The sequence below is a fragment of the Babylonia areolata genome, chromosome 25 (assembly GCF_041734735.1).
Source record: "Babylonia areolata isolate BAREFJ2019XMU chromosome 25, ASM4173473v1, whole genome shotgun sequence".
In the NCBI taxonomy this organism is placed as follows: domain Eukaryota; kingdom Metazoa; phylum Mollusca; class Gastropoda; order Neogastropoda; family Buccinidae; genus Babylonia; species Babylonia areolata.
In genome coordinates this window covers 7,627,940-7,651,779 of record NC_134900.1, presented here as the reverse complement: position 1 = coordinate 7,651,779, position 23,840 = coordinate 7,627,940, and the positions used below count along the sequence as shown (strand labels likewise).

Sequence of the window (23,840 nt, the reverse complement as noted above, 5' to 3'; positions counted from 1 at the left end):
CTCTCCAGTGTGTAGAAAGCAGGCCATGTCAGCAACTCTCCAGTGTGTAGAAAGCAGGCCATGTCAGCAGCTCTCCAGTATGTAGAAAGCAAGCCATGTCAGCAACTCTCCAGTGTGTAGAAAGCAAGCCATGTCAGCAACTCTCCAGTATGTAGAAAGCAAGCCATGTCAGCAGCTCTCCAGTGTGTAGAAAGCAAGCCATGTCAGCAACTCTCCAGTGTGTAGAAAGCAGGCCATGTCAGCAACTCTCCAGTGTGTAGAAAGCAAGCCATGTCAGCAACTCTCCAGTGTGTAGAAAGCAAGCCATGTCAGCAACTCTCCAGTGTGTAGAAAGCAACCCATGTCAGCAACTCTCCAGTGTGTAGAAAGCACGCCATGTCAGCAGCTCTCCAGTGTGTAGAAAGCAGGCCATGTCAGCAACTCTCCAGTGTGTAGAAAGCAAGCCATGTCAGCAGCTCTCCAGTGTGTAGAAAGCAAGCCATGTCAGCAACTCTCCAGTGTGTAGAAAGCAAGCCATGTCAGCAGCTCTGTTACCCCTGGATTGCTGCTGACAGCTGTGTTTGTCAGTGACAGCTGGCATGTCACTGTGATGATATTGACTTACAGGTCTCTGACAGAGATTTCAGACCTGTGGTCCGTTATCAGGACTTCATGAAAGGGTTATCAGCGGCTCACACATCTGGAACTTTGCTGGTAGGATGCAGAAAGAAACATGCGCTTTGATAATGACCTGGCTCAAGGTTGGCCACTTGGCACAGTTAATCCTGAGCCGTAGAGAAATACACATGATGATAAAGGATCTGCAAGTCATCTGTGCAGAGATACAGGACATTTGGACATTGGGAGTTCTTGCAGTTGATTTGGTTGTACATGATCATCTGACAGTTCATGAATGACATCAGCTCTTGTGCCATACTGATATGGCAGTGATAGAAACATATATGTGAATGATCATGTCATCTAAATATGTCATTTCCACAGGGCTTTACCAATAGTGAAGTCATCTGGATCCATCCTATAAATAATAAAAGGTGACAAAATACTTGCAGCCAACATCAATATTTGTTTTGTGAACTGCTGTGGACCAGCGTGTCACCATGATGACAAAATTGATCTTCTGTTTCAGTGTCGTGGCAAGGTGGATCGCATCAACAAAAACCATATTGTCAACAACTTAGTGGAGGCATACCTAAAAGAACATCCAGGTGTGTGGAATGTGAACATTGTCCATACTCTGTCACTGTTAGAGGGAGAGAAGGGAGTGTGCATTCACCCCTTGAACAATGAAAGGTGCAGGTGTTACACAGAAGTCTTGCATAATGTGACCCTGTGTTTGATGTTGATGTGGCTCTAAATTAATCAGTCAAAACTTTCCATTTTTCTTGATTTCATTTTTTCTCTTTTTCCCACTTTTTTGGCTCTACTACAGTAAAAGTCCCGAAAACAGAATATGACTGCCTGCATGGCGGGGTTAAAAACAGTCATACATGTAAAAACCCACCCGCATATATGAGTGAATATGACAGTCACAGCACAAGAATGAAGAAGAAGACCATTAGACAAGGGATGAAAAAAGAAGAAATATAAATCTTATTTTCTGTTGGGAGAACATAATGTAGATGACTTGTTGGTACTAACCTAGTATTTTGATTTTCCACTGGCAGATCTCACAACTGCTAGTATGTTAATCAGAGCCCCTACTACAAGTCCTTAGACTCTTGACAGTTATGATAATTATGATAATGCAAATGGACGCTTACAATTCCCAGACATGGAGCTTGTGGCATTTGCAGTAAAGGTTATACAAACATGAATATGCATGCAGTCATGTATGATGTATCATATGAAAACAAGCATGTGCACACATAAACAAATAGTGATGAACATGCACCACACACAGCCAGCAGAAGTTGAAGAAATGCATTAGTCATTAAGATGGTTGGCAAGGTGGGGGAGGCGAGGTCTAGAGAATTTTAAAACTGAACTGGGGAATCCATGTGGTGGACTGAGAAAGGCAGTGTGCTCCATACTGCTGGACCAAGAGAGAAGAAAGAGCACAGAGTCACTTCATCCTCCAGAAATCAGACTTGACGCATGTCTGACAAAACAAACCACAGGAGCACATGGTGTGAAAACCACCTGTTCTTGACAACCCGTTTCTGAGGCTTTGTAAAAACTGTGATGGACATGTACAAACAGTTTTCTGAACAACCAGCACCATCCACATTTCAGCTCAAACACACACCAACAGCCCTAAGTGGTCTGTTGGGCTCTAATCAACAATGATGATGACAATGAAACACACACACAATTCTTGAATCAATAATGTCTGTTTACAATGAAAATTTGCACACAAACAAAGTTCCTCTAACGCTAACATAGCATTGTGCTGCTGTGTTGGAACAGAAAAGCGACGGCCAGAGGAAGACACGAAGGAACTGGATGCAAAAAATAAGATCACCCGAGACCAGGTGAGTCTAGTATACAAATGATGTAACTTAGCAACTTTCATTATTTTTTCTCCCTCTTTCTGGTATGTATTTATTGAAAGTAAGTATGGATATAATGACCATTGAAAACCATGGACAGATAGTAGTCACATATGTAATATCTGTTTAATCCTGAAGCTGATGTACAGTTTAGTGAACACATGTAACAGTCCTTGTCAGTAACACGCCTGCTGATCTCTGTCCTCAGCTCTATCCCAAGAGGAAGCGGACAAGCAGTTCAGAGTATGAAAACTCCGATGACAATTCCAGTCATTGTTCTGACGAAACTGACACTCCGCCTCCTACTGTTTTTCCAACCATGCCATTCCCTGCTGGTGGTGCCGGTACTGTCTTTGGCTTTGGGACACCTCTCTTTGGAGCCAGGTGAGGACAGACACCATGTCTTGGTCAGAAAGGAAAGGCTCTATGTAGGGCCAGGTGAGGACAGACACCAATAGAAAGGAAAGGCTCTGTGCAGGGCCAGGTGAGGACAGACACCAATAGAAAGGAAAGGCTCTATGTAGGGCCAGGTGAGGACAGACACCAATAGAAAGGAAAGGCTCTGTGTAGGGCCAGGTGAGGACAGACACCAATAGAAAGGAAAGGCTCTGTGCAGGGCCAGGTGAGGACAGACACCAATAGAAAGGAAAGGTTCTAGGTGAGGACAGACACCAATAGAAAGGAAAGGCTCTGTGCAGGGCCAGGTGAGGACAGACACCAATAGAAAGGAAAGGCTCTATGCAGGGCCAGGTGAGGACAGACACCAATAGAAAGGAAAGGCTCTATGCAGGGCCAGGTGAGGACAGACACCAATAGAAAGGAAAGGCTCTATGTAGGGCCAGGTGAGGACAGACACCAATAGAAAGGAAAGGCTCTATGCAGGGCCAGGTGAGGACAGACACCAATAGAAAGGAAAGGCTCTGTGCAGGGCCAGGTGAGGACAGACACCAATAGAAAGGAAAGGCTCTGTGCAGGGCCAGGTGAGGACAGACACCAATAGAAAGGAAAGGTTCAGGGCCAGGTCTAGAAAGGAAAGGCTCTATGCAGGGCCAGGTGAGGACAGACACCAATAGAAAGGAAAGGCTCTGTGCAGGGCCAGGTGAGGACAGACACCAATAGAAAGGAAAGGCTCTGTGCAGGGCCAGGTGAGGACAGACACCAATAGAAAGGAAAGGCTCTGTGCAGGGCCAGGTGAGGACACACACCATGTCTTGGTGCCTTGCTGCTGAGACAGGAAACGCGGTCTTGGGGAAGAGGGCAGCAGAGAGGAGAGGTGGGAAACAGACAAAAAGGGAACTCCTGAACTGAGGACAGGCATGTTGAAAGAAGGCATGGTGCCAGAATCAGGCATGTTGAAAAAAGGCATGGTGCCAGAATCAGGCATGTTGAAAGAAGGCATGGTGCCAGAATCAGGCATTGAGCTTCAGATCCAGTGGTCCCCAGTGATCTGGATTTGAGATCCCATTTTTTCATGGTGTCCTTGGAAAAAGGCACTCTACTCTGATTTTCCTCAGTCTACCCAGGTGTTAACTTACTCTGGACGATGGAACGCTATAGCGTTCCTGACATAAGTTAGCATTCCGGACGACAGAACGCTATAGCTGTTTCGACAATTAAAATTTTTTCCACGTTTTCCTCATATGGTAGCATAACAATAGCAGCTACACCGGACATTGCGAATGTGTCAAGGGTCGAAGGGAAAGTTTCTTCATGAGACTCCGTAACAACACACTCCACAGCGAGCCAGCGAGTTCAGGACCCCACTTGACAAGCTAATCTGCATACGTATCGAAAATGGCGTCACAGGCGATACAAGTGGAAATTTTTGGAGCAAACTAGATCACGACAGCTGCTTTTACCACTACTGAAGTAATTGAAATGCTTCAAACTAAAAGTTTTGACATCGATGAGGACGATGAAGACGTTGAATAAAGTATCAGCAGTGAAGAAAGCTGCTGGCAAGTAGGTACTGATTGTGATTCAGCTTCTGAGAGCAGTGAAGAGGGAGGGGGATGGGCGTTCACACGACGTGAGGAGAGGGGTCAGTGGGTCAAGTACAGTGAGTTTCATTCAGTTACTTTAGGTTTTGTATTTTTTGTGATTTTTTTCCTAACCCTAACAAATGGGTCGTCTGTAGGGAAAAGCAAGGGAGAGAACTATTCGTCCGGAGTGAATTAATGGGTAATATAATGAGATGGGGGAGGTTAAAATGGTGGAAGGAGAGGATTGGGCCCCACCTTCCTATGCTGAGCTGTAGAGACAGTGGACAGGAATTCACTGCCTTCCTATGCCGAGCCCTAGACACAGTGTATATGAATTTACTGCCTTCCTATGCCGAGCCCTAGACACAGTGTATATGAATTCACTGCCTTCATGTGCCAAGCCCTAGGCACTGTGTATATGAATTCACTCCCTTCCTGTGCTGAGCCCTAGACACAGTGTATATGAATTCACTGCCTTCACATGCTGAGCCCTAGACACAGTGTATATGAATTCACTGCCTTCATGTGCCAAGCCCTAGGCACTGTGTATATGAATTCACTGCCTTCCTGTGCTGAGCCCTAGACACAGTGTATATCAATTCACTACCCGACAGGGCTTATAACCTTTTTTTTCTAATGTGGAAAGAAATCCCAGTTAAATAATACCATACTTTATGTGAACCTCTCTCCTTGAGACTGCCAAACAAGGAGGGAACCAAATATAGCTGGTGCAGGAGGGGGGTGTGGGCAGATGGTACCATGTTACATTGTAATTGTAGTTGTTACTATAATATTTTATTGGAATGGAGGTCTGGGGACATGAAAAATGAGGCAGGGAGGCAGGCAAGTGAGCATGATCAAAGAGTTGAAACAGTTTCAGTTTCAGTAGCTCAAGGAGGCATCACTGCGTTCAGACAAATTCATATACGCTACACAACATCTGCCAAACAGATGCCTGACCAGCAGCGTAACCCAACGCACTTAGTCAGGCCTTGAGAAAAAACAAACAAAAAAAAACATTAAAAAAAAAAAGAACTACTACTAATAATAATATGTATAAAGCACAAAAACTTGATGAAGTCAACTATAAGCGTACAAAATAAAATAAAATAAAACAAAATAAAATAAACATTCTGAACCTTGCTGGGTTGACAGTTCTGTTGGACTTCACCATAATGTGTTAAGATTTTCAGTGTAAAGAGGTTTTCAGTGTAAATAATGTATACAGGCCTGCTTCAGTCTGGTGCGGTGTGGGCACTGCTGGCTGATGTGTCAAACAACTGAAGGAAAGTTCAAATCAGATGAAGTGCCTTACTCATGTAGAGACTGCTTCAAAAAGATTGTTTTTAGATTTGTTTTAAAGGATGTGAGGGACGACTGTGACAAGCTGAAAAGGGCAGTGAATTCCATTATTGCACAAATGAAAAACTAAAAAAAACTGAGAGAGAACTGTTGAGCAGCAATAATGACTGTCGCCGCAGTGACTTGGTGACGACAGGGAACTGCTTGTTTTGCAGCAATGCCTTCAGGAGCGTGTGTCGCCAGTGTCCTGGTCAAACCAACCAGGGACCAGGTGTTATCGGAACAGGTGAGATCAGACACCAGCTGACACACTGCCTTCGTTCCCACTCACCTTCTTTACTCGTCTGTTCCTGTCCCTCACAGAGAAATCAGCGTACCTGGAACTGTTGTCAACAGTTCCTCGTCACTGTTGAAAGCCCTTTCTTTCTGTGTTCATTCCCTTTTTTTCTTTTCTTTTTTTGTTTTTTGTCTGATAAGCCATAGGCTGGAACTTCATGAAACATTTGATCAATTGACTTATATGGTAAGAATATTTGTGTGAACTTTGCATATGAAAATGGCGAAAAAAACCCACACAAAAACAATGAATAAAATAAATAAATAAACTGACACCTGTTAACTCAGACCAGACTAAAAGACAAGAATTAGTTGACATCTAGTCATGGGCCAGTTACCCCCCAAAACAGAATGAGGTTGTCAGAATAACATGGTGAAAAGTATAAGTCATTCACATTAAAGCTCTTTGGTCAGTGTAAGTAAATGTGAGAGCTGCTACTCACAAATGCAAAAAGAAGAGGGGGGAAAAAAAAAACAGGAAGAAAATGCGTATGTGTCAGTATTGAAAATGTAGGGGGGAAATGAAGGGTGCAGCTATATGTTTCAGCCCTTTCAGCCATCAAGGGTTTCTTTGCGGGACCTCAGACCACCACCGCCACCACCGCCACACCCTCCACATCAGGCAACAACAACGACACCAACAACAACGACACCAACAACAACGACACTGATCAGCCATCCACCTCTGGAGCGGGGCCTTCAGGTGAGCTGAAATTGTCTGTCAGCATGACCACCATGTCTTTCTTCACTTTTATGTTCTAATTTTTTTGTTTTGATTTTGGCTTTGTTTTCCCCAAGTCAACCTGAAAACATTCTCTCTGTCTCTTTCTCTCTCCTTCTTTCTGTTTTATCGTCTGATGATGAATATATCATACAGTCAGTAGCTAAATTTATCTCAGAAGCACAAAAAATAAGGCATAATCACAATGATCAGAACACACCAGAGTAAATGAGGAGGATATCCATATGTAAATTTTATTTTCTTATGTTAATTTGGTAAGGTAGATAATTGATATATTGAACTATATCACTCCTAGAATGGGTGGTCGAGTTTGAATGATTAGTTTCTTTGTGTGTGTGTGTGTGTGTGTGTGTGTGTTCCGCTTGCTTAATGTATCGTGAGAGAGTTATATTTAGAGATTTTTTTGTTTGTTTGTTTGTTGATGAAATGCTGTTAAGCAGAATGTTGCTTTGCATTTAAGGGGATTTAAGAATTAATCCCCGTCACCCCCTTGTCAATAGACCCTTACAGGTAATGACAATAAAAATGTCAAAGCGTCAAAGCGTCTCATAGTAACCTTGTAACCCAGTACTACCTGCTGCATGTGGGGAGTAAACCCAGCAAGAAAATATGATCTGAAGAGGGATGGGCCGAGTCAGACTTGACCAGCCCAAGACATGCCGCATGAAAGGTAAAAAAATTACACATCGCAGAATGGACAGGAAAACCATTTGCAGAGACCCAAGCTTTTGACACACAACCGACAGACCTGGAGGAATCTGGTCGGCAGTTCTTCTGTGCTGTGCCCCAGTGACTGACTCTTCACAGAATTGAGGGAGAAGAAGAGAAGAAAATCTACCAACACCATGCACCACCACTTTAACTCTCTCCATACAAACGGCGAAAGAGACGACGTTAACAGCGTTTCATCCCAATTACCATCATCAAAATATTGCAAGCGGAACGCTCTTATACTGAAGAGGTGAATGTTGACAAAGAATACCACAGTTCTGACAACGGAAGCTAAAGGTTTGGTCATTCAGACACCCACTGGACATCCGAGGGGTCTGTGTAGAGGAGAAGAGAGGACTGGCCGTACTGAGTGAGTTAAGCCTGTCTGATCAAGAGCGCACCACCTGCTCCCTAGTCACACAGCTTTAACAGTGAAACTCCCGGGGCAGAAGGTATTGGTGGACTGTATGAACACACATACCTGTTGGCAGACACTGACAGAGGCTTTGTTCAGAGAATGGAAGTGTACCGGCTAATGTTTGCTTTTTTTATACAGACACACACACATATATATATGCAATTACTCAACACTACACATGCTTTCAGTGCTCAGAGAAATGTGTGAAATTGAACACGTGCTTTGTGTCTGGGTGCACATGTATAAGCACACACATAGACACACACATGCCTCAAAGAGAATTTTACTTTTCTCTCAAAGGCTCCATGATACACAGTTCTGCTTCCAACATGGCCATGATTGATGCAAACCACCTGTTCCCCAGATGTGACAGCTGTAGGCCTGAGTAGCACCTGTTCCCCAGATGTGACAGCTGTAGGCCTGAGTAGCACCTCTTCCCCAGATGTGACAGCTGTAGGCCTGAGTAGCACCTCTTCCCCAGATCTGACAGCTGTAGGCCTCAGTACCTCGTTGGGTTTGAGCTAAGGTCAGGCATGTGCTGCTGCTTTTTTTGTTACCAGCAGATGTGGTGTAGCATGTATGGATCAGTGTGCATGCTTTGACACAAACTGAAACCTGTTGACAGGTGATGGGGATTACATGGAGCGTGACAAGAAGACGATGCCAGAGGCGCCGCCCTACACGTGTGTGGTGAACCAGAACCACGTCCTGTGTCAGTGCTGTCTGCAGATTTTCCCTGACCGCCGGGCCACCTTCAATGCACAGCCAGACACCACGCCCCCCCAGCAGTGTGAGTGGGCTGCTTGGTGTGGTCACCACCAGATCTCGCACTTCTTCTTTCTTTGTGAGCTGCATGATCAGCATCACTGACTCCACCAGATTGATTGATTGATTGATGTGGATACTTCTATAGCACCTATCCTCGGTCAGATACCAAGCTCTAAGCGCTTTACATACACGGGGACATTTGCACCACAGGCTGCCTACCTGGGTAGAGCCGACTGACGGCTGCCACTGGGTGCTCATCATTCGTTTCCTGTGTCATTCAATCAGATTTCAGACGCACACACATACACACTCAGACAGACATGTAACATTTTACGTGTGTGACCGTTTGTTTGTTTTTTGTTTACCCCGCCATGTAGGCAGCCATACTCCGTTTTCGGGGGTGTGCATGCTGGGTATATTCTTGTTTCCATAACCCACCGAACGCTGACATGGATTACAGGATCTTTAACATGCGTATTTGACCTTCTGCGTGCGCATACACACGAAGGGGGTTCAGGCACTAGCAGGTCTGCAGATATGTCTCCACCCTTTACCCACCAGGTGCACTGAGATTTGAACCCAGGACCCTCAGATTGAAAGTCCAGCGCTTTAACCATTCGGCTATTGCACCCGTCAGATCTCGCACTTCTTCTTTCTTTGTGGGCAGCGACTCCCATGTTCACTTGTATGATACCTGAGTGGGCTTTTATCTGAATTACTGTTTTTACCCCCACAGTGTAGGCAGTCATACTCCATTTTCAGGGGAGTGCATGCTGGGTATGTTTTTGTTTCAATAACCCATCAAACGCTGACATGGATTACAGGATTTTTAACATGTGTATTTGATTTTCTGCATGCTTATACACACGAAGGGGGTTCAGGCACAAGCAGATCTGCACATATGTTGACCTGGGAGGTCAAAAGAATCTCCACCCTTTACTCACCAGGTGCTTTGACTGGGATTCAAACTTGCAACTCTCAGATAAAAAGTCCAACGCTTTTACCACTCGTCTGTTGCACCCGTATTATATATCACTCACTTAGAGGGGTCATTAAATTAAACAGCATTGTGCTCTAAAAACCTGGCAAATGTGTAAATAATTACAGAACCATGTGTTAAAATAAATTTATCTGCACATTAAAGCAAGTTATGGTGATTCAAACTATCAGCTTGCCATAACACATGGCACTGCTGTATTGGGCTTGTGTCTCAAGAAAGGAAACAGAAATACGTCAGTTGTGACATTACACTGAGTGCACTCAAAGCCAACTTCCAGGAATGCTTGGTTTAAATAAACTGTGGGAAATGCTGGATGTTCTGTGATTCAAACTGCAGACCCATCACATTCATCATTTTCAAAATCTGTGACAGTGAAGCCATTGTCTCTGCAGCACATGCTTTCTTTGGGTATGACAGAGTTGGCCAACACGCAGTTTCCACATCAGCGCTCAAAACTTTCATCTGTGTTGTTGGCATTTCAGCAGCTTGTTTTAACTCTTCTCCCATAAACTTGGGTACAAACTTAGGTGAGAACTAAACCAAAATCCATTTCCAACACAGTCCTTGCATAGTTTGTTTTTCTTTTCTTTTCTTTTGGAAAGTCATGGCACTGTATGTTTTTAATGAATTTGTTTCGATCTGCTTCACAAGTCGGCCAAAAAGCAAAAGTGAGTCTATGAACCTATGACATCACAAACTTTCCAAAATGATGGCCTCCATAGCTACTCGAAGTATCACACTTCAACAATTTTTTTCCCCCAAGATACACATTTATTTGCTCTTTAAAGTATTGGAGGAGCCATAACTGCTCAAAATATATGCTATAAACCATGGATTACTGTATCCCTGTTACATAGACCCATGGAAGTGTTCCTGTACTGTGACTTAGGCTGCGATGTATTGTGCTTTGCATTTTTCTTGGGTTTGTTTTTTTTATACAAAATTTGTTAATTGATGTTACATTTTCATGCCCCTATAACATATTTTCACACGCAAGCATGCACTCATGCAAGAATGCACACAGGCACAGACAGACACTTGCACACACAAGCACATGGTCACATTAAATGTCTGATACCACTAAAATTAAAACAGGAATTAAATTTAAAGAAGAAAATCAGAACTGGCCATACTTTTCCTTTTTCCAAACAACATCAGGGACAGAGCAGAGGGGTACTTTACTTTTATGTATATATTTATTTTGTAAATTATCTTTATTTATTTATCTATTTATTTTCTGGTGTTGCTTTTTCTTTCAGGTCACTATTGGTGGCATTGTTTCTTTCGAGATTTGTTCCAACTGTTTATTATAGTTTTGAAACAGTCATGTTAAAAAATGATTGTTCTCCTACTTTTATAATTAGTAATACAGCATCAGTATTACCACTCTTACACCACTGTGCATTTTATAAAGAAGCAACAACAAAATAATGACAGCAGTGATGAACAACATGAATTGTGTTGACGTGTGTCATGGGATACTGTGTGCCATGTGTTATGGACATAGTTTGGTGATGTGAAGATGTGCACAGTGTGTGTCGTCTCACACAGTGCACAGTGCCATGTGTTGTGGACACAGTGTGTAGTGAACAGTGTGTGTCCTCTTAACACAGTGCACAGTGCCATGTGTTGTGGACACAGTGTGTAGTGAACGGTGTGCGTCATCTGACACAGTGCACAGTGCCATGTGTTGTGAACAGTGTGTAGTGAACAGTGTGTGTCCTCTAACACAGTGCACAGTGCCATGTGTTGTGGACAGTGTGTAATGTACAGTGTGTGTCCTGTAACACAGTGCACAGTGCCATGTGTTGTGGACAGTGTGTAGTGTACAGTGTGTGTCATCTGACACAGTGCACAGTGCCATGTGTTGTGGACAGTGTGTAGTGTACAGTGTGTGTGCTCTAACACAGTGCCATGTGTTGTAGACAGTGTGTAATGTAGTGTGTGTGCTCTAACACAGTGCACAGTGCAATGTGTTGTGGACAGTGTGTAGTGAACAGTGTGTGTTCTCTAACACAGTGCCATGTGTTGTGGACAGTGTGTAGTGTACAGTGTGTGTGCTCTAACACAGTGCACAGTGCCATGTGTTGTGGACAGTGTGTAGTGTACAGTGTGTGTGCTCTAACACAGTGCCATGTGTTGTGGACAGTGTGTAGTGTACAGTGTGTGTCCTCTAACACAGTGCACAGTGCCATGTGTTGTGGACAGTGTGTAGTGTACAGTGTGTGTGCTCTAACACAGTGCACAGTGCCATGTGTTGTGGACAGTGTGTAGTGAACGGTGTGTGTTCTCTAACACAGTGGACAGTGCCATGTGTTGTGGACAGTGTGTAGTGTACAGTGTGTGTTCTCTAACACAGTGCACAGTGCCATGTGTTGTGGACAGTGTGTAGTGAACAGTGTGTAGTGAACGGTGTGCGTCATCTGACACAGTAACAGTGCCATGTGTTGTGGACACAGTGTATTATGTCGCATACTGTATGTGTTCCCACAGGCACTATCTGCTACAGAGCCTACTGCCACGCCTACTGGGGCTGTCGCAAAGCTGACTGCAATGGCTGTCTGGCCAGGTTTGAAGGTACACACCTCAACTATTCTCTCCATCTCGGCACAACCTTCTCACTCCATCTTTCCTCTCTCCTGTAGCTGAACAGATTATAGGTCTTCAAGTAAAACTATTCTGATTTATTTTCCAGCTCCTCATGAATTAACAGACTAAGCTGGAATTAACAGACTAAGTACCTGAACTTGTCAGCAACCAGTTTCCTTGACCAAGAACCAAGCACTGGGAACTGCCTTCCACAGGGACGGTACTGTCACCCTCAGTTTCCTTGACCAAGAACCAAGCACTGAGAACTGCCTTCCACAGGGACGGTACTGTCACCCTCAGTTTCCTTGACCAAGAACCAAGCACTGGGAACTGCCTTCCACAGGGACGGTACTGTCACCCTCACTTTCCTTGACCAAGAACCAAGCACTGGGAACTGCCTTCCACAGGGACGGTACTGTCACCCTCAGTTTCCTTGACCAAGAACCAAGCACTGAGAACTGTCTTGTGGTGCCTATCGGTGCCCCTGTACCAGTCACTGTGGACCAGGAGGATGAAGACAGCACACTTCTCAACACTGCTGGGATAGGGCCACAGGCACACTCACCTCTAATGGGCGATTTCTCTTTTCTAATTGAGAATCACAATGTTAAGACAGCACAGCACGATTCTCAACACTGCTGGGATAGTGCCACAGGCACGCTCATCTTTAAGAAGTGATTTCTCTTTTCTAACTGAGAATTACTATGTTATTGATACCAATAAAGTGCCTGTCTGTGGTCAGAGACCAAAGTTAAGTGCTTTACAAACACAGGGTCATTGCACAGCAGGCTGCCTACCTGGGTTGAGCCAACTGACAGCTGACTTTAGGCACTCAACATTTGTTTCCTATGTCAGTCAGGCTTCAAGTATGTGCACAGATACAGATGTACATTGGGATTGATTATTTCTGCAGAATTTTGCCATGGACAACCCTTTCACTGCCATGGATTCTTTAATATAAGTTCATGCTGCACATGGGACCTCAGTTTATCATCTCATCCAAATGACTAGCGACTAGACCACCAATCAAGGTCCAGCAGAGGGGAAGAAAATACTGGTGAGCAATGGAGATGATCTCATGCAGTGAGATTCTTTGGCTTCCTAGGCAGACGATACACCACTAGCCCATCACTCCACTCCGGACATGGCTGCTGGCACTGTTTCAGAAAATGAAATTGAGTCAGTCAGAAATTGTTGTAACTTGTGCTATTGTTTGTGGTTGCTGTGTATTATTCATGTGGTGTTTTTATCTTTCCCCCAGATATGAACTTTGGCAGAAAGGTTCTCCCTGGCCTCATTCTTGGGAACCAGTATGAATCTGAGATCTTTGTGGTAAGTGGAGTCATCTGTGTGCGAGATGCTTGTCTGAGTGTATTATGTTACTTTATGTAGATGCTGGTCTGTGTTTTAGTGTGTTACATGAATTGTGTGTCGCTTGTCTGAATACACTGTGTTACCGTTCCTCAGCATACTTGGATATGTGTTTAAAATGTCTGCATGTAAGTACATAAGTCTACATTGAATATACACATTTGCATGTTTTGTTCGTCTGCATATGAGTATATGTCTACACTGTATGTACATATTTAAGGGTTGAATGTTAGCATTTTATTTGTAAATCAGTGCATAATGTTGATCTGTGTGAGCACATCAGACAGAATTCAGAGAGCACAATGTTCAACCAATAATTGACTTTTAAAAAAAACAAACTTATATGCTGATGTACAGCTGCTTCACATTGTGTGATATTTTTAGCTTTTGTTTTTTGATCTGTCTGCTGCTCATATCTAATAATACTTGACACCATTTTCAATCAAGTTGAATATATAACACCGAGCTTATTTTAATTCATACAACAAAGAACAGAGTATCTCATTTGGTGACACAAAAATGGGTATAAAGATCCAGCCAAGTCATGGCACACTGACACCATTCAGCTTGTATGCCAGCTACAAGACCTGAAAGAAAGAAAAAAGTGGGATGAAAATACAGGACTCTTCAAACACCTCTTCAACGCAATCTTATCACCCACTCTTGGAAGACATTGTCAGGAATGGCCAGAGGGCGGAACTAATACACAGGGGTGAAGCTACCTATACAAGAAAACAGCAAAGAAGGGGGTATTATCATATATACAGATGCTTCTGTCACTAAAGATCAGTGTGGTTTGAGATACACTGTATAGCAAAATGGAAAAACAATTAGAGAAGAGAATGCTGCATATAAAGTCACACCCTCCAGTCTGATGATGGAAGTTGAAGCAGTGACACGTGCTGTCCAGTGGATACCATCCACATGTATGCCTCCAAATCATGATGCCTTAATTCTGAATGACTTTATGAACGACCCACAAAAAAGTTTAAAATGGAATGGGGAGCCCAGAATGGCATGAGCCAATGCACACTATCCAAATGCAAAAGCCAACATGGATGTGACATACTGCCTTGGACATGCAGGTGTGAAGGGAAATGAGTGAGCTGAAAGACTTGCTGGTAGCACAACAACAAGCTGTCTACATCTGAGCAGATCTGAAATCCAAAGAAAAGTTAAAGAGTATCTCAAAACCAGGTACAAGGCCATCACATCATCAATCGCCTCACAGAGATATTTGATAGAGAGAGGGGTCAATCGTAAATCTAACCTGAAAGGAAGATCATGATCCATTACCAGTCAGAGAGGTGAAGGCACTGTGAGTACAAGTGATGGTGTGGTGACATGTGTACTTATACAGCACCAGTCCTTGGTCAGAGACCTAGCTCTAAGTGCTTTACAGACGAGTGGTGTGTGTGTGTGTTGTCAGAACTACCTGCAGGCCAAGAAGCTGGCAGTCAGGGATGTGCTGGCGGCATGCATCGCCAAGCTGGAGCAAGGGCAGTACTCCTGTCCAGGTGAGTGAGTGAGCTCCCCTGTCTGCCCCAGTGCTCACTGGGTAACCTGCAACATGTCATTGGTGGCTGTCTGAGAATGGTGATGGGCTTCAAACAAGAACAGTGCACCTGTACCCATGGTCATATATTATGAGTGCAAGTGTCTGTGCTTGTGTGAAAGTGTGTGTGTGTGCTTTCAGTGGTACTTTCATCAGTTGAGTACTCAAGTGTGTCTCAACAAGAAAGAAAATATGAATTTGCATCCATATATATGCACAATACAGTTCACATACTCCCAAAGACATGTACACATCTGCTTCTCTTCCCCCCCCTCCCACCGTCAACACACAACAAAATGTATACCTGATACTGCTTGAACAACTATCACACTGCAAGAGGAGTGATAATGATCAAGAAATGAATTATTGTAAATCATATTTTGTGCAGTACAATTGCACAGAACACAGTTGCGATGATTTTAATGTATACAAAAACAACCTAGTTCCAACTTTTGTTGAGTGATGTTCTCCCTGTGGTTGTCGCTGTTGTTCAGTATGATGGATGAGTGATGAATTTTAACGCTCTCCATACGAACGGCGAAAGAGACGACGTTAACAGCGTTTCACCCCAATTTCCATCATCAAAATATTGCAAGCGGAAGGCTCTTATACTGAAGAGGTGAATGTTGACAAAGAATACCACAATTCTGACGATGGAAGCTAAAGGTTGCGTCATTCAGACACCCACTGGACATCCGAGGGGTCTGTGTAGAGGAGAAGAGAGGACTGGCCGTACTGAGTGAGTTAATTTCAAAATACATGCCAAGTGGTGTTCGTCCCCCACCACCCACCCCCACAAACACCACCCCTGAGTATGCTGGGAGTTCTTCAGTATAAATAGCATCCCCACCTTCTGGAAATTCTGTGCCAGAAATTTCCTCTTCTCTATTGCTCTCTTTGTTTCTGGCTTTTTCCTTTTCTTTCTGAATTTGTTGGACATCACAGGGTCATTGAAGGAGCTGTGTAAACATGAAGCAGTGCAACAGACCATTTATTTATTTTATCTTTGTTGCTTACAGCCCAGCCAACTGCAGAGGACAGTATCAGGGCTGAAAAATTATAAATATTGGTCTCATGGAACCTATAAAAAAAAAATTCAAATCACAAAACTCTGCTGCCCAACTCGTCCTCAGAAAGAAAAGATCTGAGCACATCACTCCTCTTTTGCAACATCTCCACTGGCTCCCTGTCTCACACCGAATAAAGTACAAGATCAGCACTCTGTGTTAAAAATGTATTCACAAATCTGCCCCTTCCCATCTCTGTGGCTGCCTTCACCTCTACACTCCATCTCGCTCTCTACGATCGGCTTCGGATCCACTCTGTTTATGCATACCCAGATTCAAACACTCGACTGTGGGCCGTTGTTCTTTCTCTGTCTCTGGACCTTGTAATTGGAATGAACTTCCTCTTTCACTTCGTCAGGTCTCCACACTCAGCTCTTTCAAGCCTGGCCTACCTCCTCCCAAAATAGCCTCCCTTCCCTGCCTCTTCCTTGTCTTCAGTTTTTTTTCTCCAGTTTTAGAGTTATGCATGCGTTTGAATGACTGGTGCGAGAGCGCTTTGATTTGTCTCTGCACAAGATTCAGCACTGTATAAATATAATAATTATTAAAAGAAAATTGAGCACAAATGTTCATTCACATTCATGCACATAAACTCAGAACATGTCTTTGATGTTGACCACTCTGCCAGTGTTTTATCAGAGGTTTAAAAAAAAAAATCGTAGTTTAATTACACATACTTAACCGTCACCCACTAGTACAGACTCCAGCAGGGGTCTGACATTCCTGTCCTGTGCAAACTACTATCCGCCTATGCAGAGAAAACGAAAGTAGCTACGGCCGATAACCTCCCGGAAGTAGGTAACCTCCCCTTTGCCCCCCTGACTAGCGCCCTCTTTTTCCGGCAGCCATTATGACTCCTGTTCCTGTGCTCTTCATATGGCTAAGTTTTTTTGTATTTTCTGTCTGTCTGTCGATTCTCTGGCGTTCTTGTTTTTTGTCAAATTATGTCTTCAACCAGGTCACATAATTATATGGTTCGATTGGGAGATCAGGCTAAAATTAAGAAAGAATCGTATTTATCTTGTTGCAGTACAGACTGCCCTGTGTGTTCAGCTGGCCTATAAGCAACGAAAGGTAAAAAAAAAAAGAAGAAAATATCACTGTTGTTGTATGAATGTGTGAATGACAGTGGCATCAGTGACAGTGGAGTGATGGCCTAGAGGTAACGCGTCCGCCTTAGAAGCGAGAGAATCTGAGTGCCTGGTTCGAATCACGGTTCAGCCGCCGATATTTTCTCCCCCTCCACTAGACCTTGAGTGGTGGTCTGGACGCAAGTCATTCGGATGAGACAATAAACCGAGGTCCCGTGTGCAGCATGCATTTAGCGCACGTAAAAGAACCCACGGCAACAAAAGGGTTGTTCCGGCAAAATTCTGTAGAAAAATCCACTTCGATAGGAAAAAGAAATAAAACTACACGCAGAAAAAAATACAAAAAAATGGGTGGCGCTGTAGTGTAGCGACGCGCTCTCCCTGGGGAGAGCAGCCCGAATTTCACACAGAGAAATCTGATGTGATAAAAAGAAATACAAATACACATTATGTGTGTGTCTCAGATCAGGCCCGCTACAACATGACGGGAAAGACCCCAGTGTGCTTTGCCTGTGGACTGCGGAACTTCAAGGCCCTGGTCTACCAGTACCGGGCGGAGATCCCCCGTGATCAGCTGCCAGGTACGTCCGTCACTGCTCTGCTCGTTTCTTGTCTCATTCCGTCCATGCTGCTTTTTTCTTTCTCGAAAGATCTTTTTTTCTTCTTTTTTTGTTTTGTGGCCTATAAGTAATGCCCCCAACTGGAAAGCAAGTGTCCGAAAGTTTGAGTCCACATACGGACCAGGATTTTTACTCCTTCCTCCACAACACCTTCAGTGATGGGCTGGGTGTTAGTCATTCGGATAAGACAAAAAACCCAGTTCCCACGTTCAGCACGCACTAAAAAAAAGATCCCTTGGCAACAAGAGGGTTGTCCATGGAGAAATTCATTAGAAAAATTCACATTGACTGTAAAGTACACTTACAGGAAAAGAAAAAAAAAAGGATGGCACTGCATTGTGGCGATGTGCTCTCCCCTGAGAGTGTAGTCTGAATTTCACATAGAGAATAGCTGTTTTGGCAAACAAACAAAAAATACAATACAGTCAGAAAGAAAGAAACACATGTTTCCCAAGAAAAGGAAGGAAGTAAATAATCTTCTGCAGAGTCTGCGCTGATATTCTCATTAGTTGTTGACTTTGTGATAGAGTTTGTTAGCTGGTGAGAATTATTGCCAATGATTTATGTGTGTGTGTGTGTGTTGTGTGTGTGTTGTATGTATGAGTGGATACGCTCACTCTTTAAATCTGTTTATTGTGAATATGTATGATTCTGCGCATGCAGTCATGGATAACTTTTTAACTGTAATATAAACTAAAGGCATAGCAATGGCCCTGGTTTAATATATCCCTGAACTATATCTAACTGTGTATAAGGGAATATTGGAATTCAGAAACTTGTGTAATACCACATAGTGTGTGTGATGGTTTCCAGCGAATGTGACTGCTCGGGCCGACTGCTACTGGGGCAAAAACTGTCGCACACAGTACAACAAACCTGCCCATGCCATGTAAGTACAGTGAAGGTGGTATTTTGTGGTGTATACACACACACACACACACACACACACAGAGCACAACAAACCTGCTCTGCCTTTAAGTATGTTGGTGGTTTTTGTATTGTGTTACACACACAGAGCACACATAACCTGCCCACACCATGTAAGTAAGGTGACAGGGTTATTTTGTGGTGGTGTACACACACACACACACACACACACACGCACACAAAGCAGAAGTCCACCCCCATGATGTAAGTACAGTGATGGAGCCTTTTGTGTGGTGTGTTACACACATGCAGCATACAGACACACACACAGTGGCAGCTCATGTGCACACACTCATGCACGCTGGCACACTTACACACACTCAAGCACATCACACAAACTATGTGATATTAATCTCAATGCATAATTAACAAAAGGACTGTGATGTGCTCAGCATGCTTCAAATGAACATGATGTATGTGCTTAACGCATATAAAAAAACAACAACATGGAAACAAGAGGATTCTTCGTAGCAAAATTCTGTTGGAATCCACTTTGATAGGAAAATAAACACACTTGCAGGCAGAAACAAAGAAGTTTCAGTGAATTTGTTGTTGCTGTCAGGGTTAGCTCACAGGTTAGGTTCCACTCTCAATCAAGCACACACCTGTGCACTCAGACAATCACTGCTCATTGATTCCTCTTTTACACGGACACTGTACACATTTACACACTTTATATACTGATCAAAAATTATTATTAATTCACACCCGTCAAATCAAAATCTTCACACAGCATGGAATTACAGAAGCATTACACATCCAAATTATAATCTATTCCCAGGATAATCTGCTCTCTCACCTGACCAAGTTTCCATTCACACACTCACAACACAGTTCTGCCCCAACAGTCACCCTTGCCGACTGTAGCTGGCTCCTAGAATCAGGTTGTCTGGAATGTCCTTTTTGCGCAGGTCTGTATAACCTCACACTCAGTCGGTCTTCTGGATCTTCAGGTGCTGGCAGGCTGGAAAGCTTCTTTGTGGATGTTCTATGGGGAGATGTCTCTGTTCCTCTGTCTTCTTCCCTTCTTCTCTTCTTCTTGTTCTTGCTTCAGTCTCTCTCCTGTCACCTCACGCAACAATCTCGACCTATCTCCCCACCTTTCGTCTGACCAGTCTTTCTCACAAGCCCCTTCCTCTGTGAGTCTTAACCAGAAGTCCCTGATACACACCTGGGTGGCTACTTTTATCCACCCGCAGTGTGTACAATTTACATCACTTGACCACTCACGTGACACCATATCTCCATTTTTTTTCCCAGCATAAAAACACACAGAACTCTTGCACATCAATTCACTATGTACTTAATATGCATTTGTATCTTCTTCCACCTGACAACAGCAACAAATATTCATATTTAGATGTGATAATATTAAAGGAACAGTTTAGCTCCAATTCTGTTGGTTAAAAATGTAAAAACTCTCTTTATTCCTGAGCTGGGAGATCTGCAGCGTTCCACCTTTCAATACTCAGCTTCCTACTTACCGCCCAACCACCTGAACAACGAGCTCGTCCAGAAACCCATTCTTTTCTCACGCTGTGTGTGGACCTTACTGCTGCACAAGGCGTTACCTAGGAGACGGGCCGCGGAGTCTCACCTGCCTTCCCCCTCGTGTGGCTGCCCAACCACCTCCACGATTTGGAGTACTCTAATTATCCTACCGACTTCAGATCTTCAGTAAGGTGTGAACACATTTCTTGTATCTATTCATCTTAGTCCAGCCTGCTCCTCATGAGGTTTGAATACAGCCTTAACTCTCTCCATACGAACGGCGAAAGAGACGACGTTAACAGTGTTTCACCCCAATAACCACCATCGAAATATTACCAGCGGAAGGCTCTTACACTGAAGAGGTGAATGTTGACAAAGATACCACAATTCTGACAACAGAAGCTAAAGGTTGGGTCATAGAGACACCCACTGGACATCTGAGGGGTCTGTGTAGAGAAGAGAGGACTGGCCGTACTGAGTGAGTTAAGTATCGTCAGCAGTTCTCTGCTTCCTTGACAGTGTTACACAGTAGCAAAGTGCTCTCCCTTGGAAGAGCAGCCCAAATTTCACAGAGAAATCTGTAGTTACAAAGAGTAATACAGTACAATACAGTGCAATGTATGTTCCAGGCGATTCAACCACATCTGTGAGCAGACCCGAACCTGAGGCAGCAGATACCGGGACCAGTGGACCTGCATCTCTGTTGTACACATTGTTCACATCGTGTGTGTGTGAAGGGACTACAGAATGCAGAACACTTTATCATCTCCAAAAAGAGAAAGTCATTTGTTGTTCATGGTACTTCAACAGTGTGCAAAAATCTTATTCATTCAATATGAATACATAAAACACATCTAATGTTTAAATGCTGAGTTCATGTAAATATACACTAATCATAATCATATATAAGCAGTAGTCACAGTGAGAGAATTAACACAGATATTTGATATAAATCAAGCTGTTCAACATTATTTTGAATTAATACATTGTACACACACACACACACACACAAAGAGACTAAAAGGTCATTCAAGAAGTAAGTTGGTTTGGATATAAAAAAAGGTTACAGGTTAACACTGATTAGTCACCTAAGATATAATTTGACTAGGGTATAAAACTGTCTTGAGTTCAGATAGCTTTCAATTTAGGGAATCTTTTTTTTCTTTTTTCTTTTTTTGTGCCTGAATGTAAAGTACATAGCTCTTGTAAGACTCTGGCTGTCATTGCTGATGATCTGTGACGATGTTTGTTTCAGCCACATTGACAGGAGGGAGGGGCAAAAAAGGGAGGGGGTCTGAAGCATTTTCTGTCTAAAAGTATGGTTGTCAGCTTGTTTTGTAACTGTTGCTTCCACATGGGTTTTAATTTCTACATCTTATCATTTCCTTTTCTGTGTTTTTTGTTTGTTTGTTTTTTTCAAGTTATGATATGTATCACCAAAAATGGCAGCAACAAAAATTGAACATTATACTTGACTTCACTTGGACATCACAGTACAATAATCGTTCGCATAGAATATAGACAAGAGATTTTTGTATGCAAGAACCAATTATCATCCATGTACAATAGACAGATATATTTGTATATCACACTTGCATACACACAGCCACTGTCATGCTGAATCCTGCTCTCACCAAAACTAGTCATGTCATGCCTGTCGCATGTCATGCAGGACCAAAAACATTTCCCGAAGTGACAAGCTGCACACTGCACAGCTTTAGTGTCTGGCACATTGTTTTACTTATGCTTTATAGGGTGTGAGCAATTTGGATGCCTGTACAAATCTGCTGTTTTTGCATGCTTTTGGGCACTGTTTGTTGTAGAATATTATATTAGAACCTTTTTCTTTATTTTCTTTTTTTTATTGCTTTTGTCTCAGTAAAGTCCTACCAGGTTATGAATTGTAAACTGGACTTGTGATTGGAAATTGGAAAGTAATGGGAAAGAGTTATGCCAGTGTCATTATTCATGCTTTGTTGCCTTCTGTGGTATCAGTGTAAGAGGTTGCCTGACTGAAGTCTGATTCTTTCTTTATCCCCTTTCTTCCATATACAGAATTAATGGACGTGTTCTTCACTTACACTAAACTGAAATTACTTCATTGTATTTGTTATAGTATGTTTCAGAAACTGTCATTCTGGTGAAAAATATCAAAGGCAGCTTTTCTTGTTCACTTTGTTTTACCCTTTGAGAGAGGCAGTCATGGGGGGTCTAAACGATACAGAGAAGAAAATTCTATCACACCCATTGGTGGCAATACATGCCGACTAAAGGTCAGTGCTCCCACCCTGGGACTTGAGGCGGAATGGCATTCAACAGATATTGGTTGTGCACAGGAACAGATACTGGTTGTGCACAGGAACAACAGATACTGGTTGTGCACAGGAACAACAGATACAGGTTGTGCACAGGAAACAACAGAAACAATTAAAATAACAGTTTGAAACTGCTGCCGTGATTGTTTTGCAGTAGATTGAGAGAAAACCTTTGGGTCTGACTGATGACCTGAAACATGAGAGGTCAAGTGACGTGCTTGCTACATCAGTGGGTCAGTTCAGATATGTATGCAAGCATCAGTGACTGATGGCCGACATCAAACCCACACCTGTCAATGTTTCTTTGTTTGGTTGAAGTGGTGTGGGAGTTCAAGATGATTTGGTTATCATTGTTCCTTTTGTGTGTATATATGCATGTACATACATATTTGGATGTGCTGTCTGATTGGTACCTTATGATTTTAATAATGCAACTTTGTGTTTGACTTTGTAAATAAATTTTAAAAAATCATGACTAACATTTTTGTTACCTCATGTATTATCTTCCTTTTTTCATGTATGTGTAGGAAGTCTGTATTGTTGTTGATGTCATTGTTGTTTAATCAATAAAATTTGAGACTTTAGAAATGTGACAGACTGTAAAGTCTTGTAATTCTATATCATACTATTCACAATAATACAGCAGTTCATTCTGTATGTGACCCACTTTGACACATTCACCATTCATGTACTGATGTGTAACGGTCGCAAAAAAAAATGCTTACATCTGATTCCTATGAAACGCTATCATGCGCAACAGCTGTAAGAACTGAAGATTAAAGCTGTATTCGCATATACCACGAAAATAGCACAAACACGTACGCGCGCGCAACTATTGACGGGCGCAATAGCCGAGTGGTTAAAGCGTTGGACTTTCAATCTGAAGGTCCCGGGTTCGAATCACGGTAACGGCACCTGGTGTGTGGGTAAAGGGTGGAGATTTTTCCGGTCTCCCAGGTCAACATATGTGCAGACCTGCTATTGCCTGAACCCCCTTAGTGTGTACGCACGCAGAAGATCCTGTAACCCATGTCAGTGTTCGGTGGGTTATGGAGACACGAAAATA

At 43.1% G+C, this 23,840-nt stretch overlaps 1 protein-coding gene across 2 annotated transcripts in view; it reads left to right on the top strand.

Moving 5' to 3' along the window:
- The window catches only part of LOC143299760 (E3 ubiquitin-protein ligase CHFR-like), a 36,440-nt gene extending 13,191 nt beyond the window's left edge, over positions 1–23,249 (top strand). Inside the window, exons 9-21 of one of the 2 annotated variants that reach the window (XR_013057563.1) lie at positions 1,127–1,205; positions 2,407–2,471; positions 2,698–2,873; positions 5,989–6,059; positions 6,657–6,812; positions 8,606–8,770; positions 12,242–12,325; positions 13,599–13,669; positions 15,138–15,225; positions 17,886–18,002; positions 18,855–18,930; positions 21,089–22,807; positions 22,860–23,249. Coding sequence is in view for 1 of the 2 variants with exons in the window: in XM_076613156.1 (XP_076469271.1) it covers positions 1,127–1,205; positions 2,407–2,471; positions 2,698–2,873; positions 5,989–6,059; positions 6,657–6,812; positions 8,606–8,770; positions 12,242–12,325; positions 13,599–13,669; positions 15,138–15,225; positions 17,886–18,002; positions 18,855–18,930; positions 21,089–21,125 (1,185 nt within the window). In the remaining variant the exon portion in view is untranslated. Of the gene's footprint in view, positions 1–1,126; positions 1,206–2,406; positions 2,472–2,697; positions 2,874–5,988; positions 6,060–6,656; positions 6,813–8,605; positions 8,771–12,241; positions 12,326–13,598; positions 13,670–15,137; positions 15,226–17,885; positions 18,003–18,854; positions 18,931–21,088 lie in introns of both variants that reach the window. The other variant, XM_076613156.1, reaches the window with a different exon arrangement.
- The last annotated feature ends 591 nt before the right edge of the window (positions 23,250–23,840 follow it).